This window comes from Poromitra crassiceps (genome assembly GCF_964638095.1).
Source record: "Poromitra crassiceps genome assembly, chromosome: 8".
In the NCBI taxonomy this organism is placed as follows: Eukaryota; Metazoa; Chordata; class Actinopteri; order Beryciformes; family Melamphaidae; genus Poromitra; species Poromitra crassiceps.
The window spans coordinates 45,905,240-45,908,674 of NC_139629.1; the positions used below are offsets into that span (position 1 = coordinate 45,905,240).

A 3,435-nucleotide genomic window follows, 5' to 3' on the forward strand; every position below is an offset into this window, starting at 1 on the left:
TTTGGCCCATATTTCGTACAGCTATATTTTGAAACATATTTTCAGTAGTCTATGCTAAGGCTTTAAGTGAAATTAACTTTACTTCCCTAAAGTCCTATCCGGACAGAGACGTTACTTACACTGCGATGAGGCTGATGACAATGACTATCAAAGTCCAGGTCTCAATAGAGAAATCAGGGAAATAATCCATAGCGGTCTCTTCCTCTGCCAAACTCTACTGTGGATTGTCGGTGCTGTTCTGCGTCTCCTGTGTCAGCTCACTGTGAACTACAGTAGGCGCCTAGGCGGTCCTTTATAGCTGGAAAACAGCTCGTTACGTAACTAATGGACCATCAGAGGTCAAATATGGTCAAGCTTTTCTGTGATAACCCCAGGCAGGCCCCACTGCTAACTACTAACTGGGCTATAGGCTACAAATCTCTGAGTACGGTGAAGTCATGCCCACATGTTGGATGACTGATAATAAGAATTGTTTTATAGGCCTAGTTTTTATATGCCTGATGTAATTTTGTAATTGTAATCAGGGCAAAAGAGAGCTTGCACTCAACCACATTCAAGGTTCAAGGTTCAAGGTTTCTTTATTAGTACCCGAGGGTAAAATAGTTATGCAGACGGGAAGTTCAGCTGTCCAGAAGATAAAAACAAAACATACAAAATCACAAGACATCAGACAAGCATCATTACAATAGAGCACATTAAAATACAGTAAGATCAAAGTAAAACCATGATAAAGTGCTTTGTGACAAGACACTAGACGTCACATTCCCCCCCCCCACCCCCCTATAAATAAAGGTTAAATAAAACAAATCATCATCATCATCATTAATCAGTTGATCATCTAAAAATGTCCAAGGGTATTGGGCAAGCAAGTTGAGAATTTTTTAAGTCAGTTGGTCCTCGGGAACCTAAGTTTCTCCATCCGTATGACAGAGCAGAGGTCATGTCCATCAACCACAATTGAAAAGAAGGTGAAGAGGGGGATTTCCATTCCTGCAGAATGAGTTTTTTTTTTAGCAACAGTTGTCCCCTGCGTCAGAGACTGTTGCACAGCTGTAGGGAAGTTCAGAGAAGACTCGGAGCAGCTGAAGATGGCGAGTTCTGCCTCCGGCTGAAGGGTTATTTTGTAGGCCTTAGAGTACCAATCAAATATTTTGGCCCAGAATGCCGTTAGTAAGGGGCAGAACCAGAAGGCATGAGATAGTGTGCCCTCTGAAACTTGACACCTGTCACACAGTGGCGAGACAGAAGGGAAGATCTTGTTTCATTTATGCATGGAGTAGTGAAGACGGTGAGCGACTTCAAATTGGATCAGCTGGTGTCTACTATTAACTGAGCAGAGTTGTACCACAGACAGACTCCTTTCCCATATAATGTCAGATAAATCAATACCAAGTTCCCCCTGCCACTCTTCTCTAATCCTCTCAGTATAGGCCATGGTGCAATTGTCAAACAGAAATACAAACGTAGATGAGATGCTTGGAGTGAGGAGGGCTCCGCAAAACATTTTAAAAAGCATGTTCATTTCGGAGCGCTTCAAAGGTGCGAATCTTGGATCGAACATCATTTCTGATGTGCAGGAATCTGAGCCAGTTTGCAACAAGCCCCTCTATCCATCTTTTATAATGCATATACAATGTAATGTATGATTTATCATATTGAAATTGTGTCCCTTCATTTTTAATTAGCTTCATATTGAAATATTAAAGCCTGGTAGGTTTTACGAGTTGACGTTTTGTTTGAATTTGGGAAAGTCTAATCCCCATGTCCAGTGAACATAATGAGAAGGAGGTTATTATGTCAGAAATCTCTGCAATATTGACTGACAGCCCTATTGTTTTACCATTTACTTTCAAAGTAAATGTGGCATCTGACTGAGGTCAAATATAGGCTTTCAAAGTAAATGTGGCATCTGAACAACTCAGGTCAACTCTGCACCAACTCTGTGAAAGGCAACACGTGAGTTGTGTGTGGAACTTGCCCAGACAGTGCTGGTCACAGGAATGAGATGAAAGGAGAAGTATTCGTGCGTTCCTGTGCTCCTCGGATATACTGTATCGTATTTACCGTATTTACGGGTTGTGACCACATGAACGGCCCTTCAATGTCGCATTTACGAGTGGGAATTTCGGAAATTTCGATGATACACGAGTTTCCGAACGTATGGAGTCCGTGGCACCAATTGACTGTAAAAAGGTTATATATCTTCTTATTGTGTTCATAGTAACTATCATTTATTTTTAGTAGTTGCACATTATGGCCTATGTAGCTACAGTACCATAATGACCCACTATAAGAAAACACCAGCCATGCGAAAACAAGCGTCCATGTTTGTTGCTGTTTCCGACCAAGAGCAATTGAATGGTGTCCTGTCGTAATTACGACTCTACAACGGGTAAGTAGGAGCTTCCGAGGCGCACGTGAACGCAGCATGTGTGGGAAAGCACATTCCAAAGCAACCCACCGTGCAAGCAGTACAAGGCAATGAGATATTTATTAGGCTATAGGCTACACATTAAAACTAATTACACATTTTTGGTTAGCCCCATATCAAAAATATATACCTTTTCGATAGGATATAGTTTAATTGGTGAGCTGATTCAATGCTGAAGCAGGGAGAAGTGCTACTGTATTAGCCTGATATCAGACTGAAGTGTCCACTTGTTACACTCCATTTCCATCTTCTAACTGGACCCAGGCAAAAGAGCTCTGGTTCCAGATGAATACAGTCAGCTAGCAGGACCTTCTGCAGCAGATCTATGCTCTGGGCACCAGCTTCAGTTTGATGGGATTCTTAGGGGCGGTGAAGCCATCAGTTCCCAGCTCCAGAGGAACCTGGTGGGGGGGGGGGGATTTTGAAAATAATTAAAGCACCACCAAAATATGTGCTCAAATTCACTCTAACCAAATCTTACATGTCCTTACTTCTGTCTCCTGGCAGGTGACAAAGCTGAAGTTCTGCAGGACCTCCACTACAGCCAACTTCATCATCAACAGAGCAAATCGCATGCCGATGCAGTTCCTTGGCCCGGCTCCAAAGGGTAGGTAGGCATAAGGATCCATCTTGTCTTTGTTCTCTTTGCTGAATCTGAAAATAGAATTAGAACACACAGATAGCATTGGTTGGTGGTTTAGCCAAGCTACTGCTTTTGGGTGATATCTGACTTTAGCCTGCCATTAGTTCAGTGTAGCACCTTTCAGGTTTGAAGGCTTCAGGCTCGGGCCAAAGGGTGGGCTCACGGTGGAGAGTGTAAACTGGGACCATGATGGTGGTTCCTTTAGGGATGGTCACACCGTTCACCTCCACAGATGTCTTTGTCATTCTCTCTAAACGATTAGCAATAGGCCACAGCCTCTGGGACTCATTCATCGCCATGTCCAGGTACTCCAAGTGCATCAAGACTTCGTAGGTTGGCCGACCCTGGAGATGGTATAGCA

At 43.1% G+C, this 3,435-nt stretch overlaps 2 protein-coding genes across 2 annotated transcripts in view; both read right to left on the reverse strand.

The window, feature by feature from the left end:
• The window catches only part of LOC310780762 (cytochrome P450 3A30-like), a gene marked incomplete at its 5' end in the record, with an annotated part of 5,802 nt that extends 5,612 nt beyond the window's left edge, over positions 1-190 (reverse strand). The window contains one exon of the mRNA XM_083641266.1: positions 120-190. Within this exon, the coding sequence (XP_083497392.1) occupies positions 120-190 (71 nt within the window). The remainder of the gene's footprint in view (positions 1-119) is intronic.
• A 362-nt stretch (positions 191-552) lies between these two features.
• Positions 553-3,435, reverse strand: part of LOC310780763 (uncharacterized protein) — a gene marked incomplete at its 5' end in the record, with an annotated part of 67,372 nt that continues 64,489 nt past the window's right edge. The window contains 3 exons of the mRNA XM_083641267.1: positions 553-2,832; positions 2,923-3,085; positions 3,192-3,418. Coding sequence (XP_083497393.1) covers positions 2,755-2,832; positions 2,923-3,085; positions 3,192-3,418 — 468 coding nt within the window. The 3' untranslated portion in view covers positions 553-2,754. The remainder of the gene's footprint in view (positions 2,833-2,922; positions 3,086-3,191; positions 3,419-3,435) is intronic.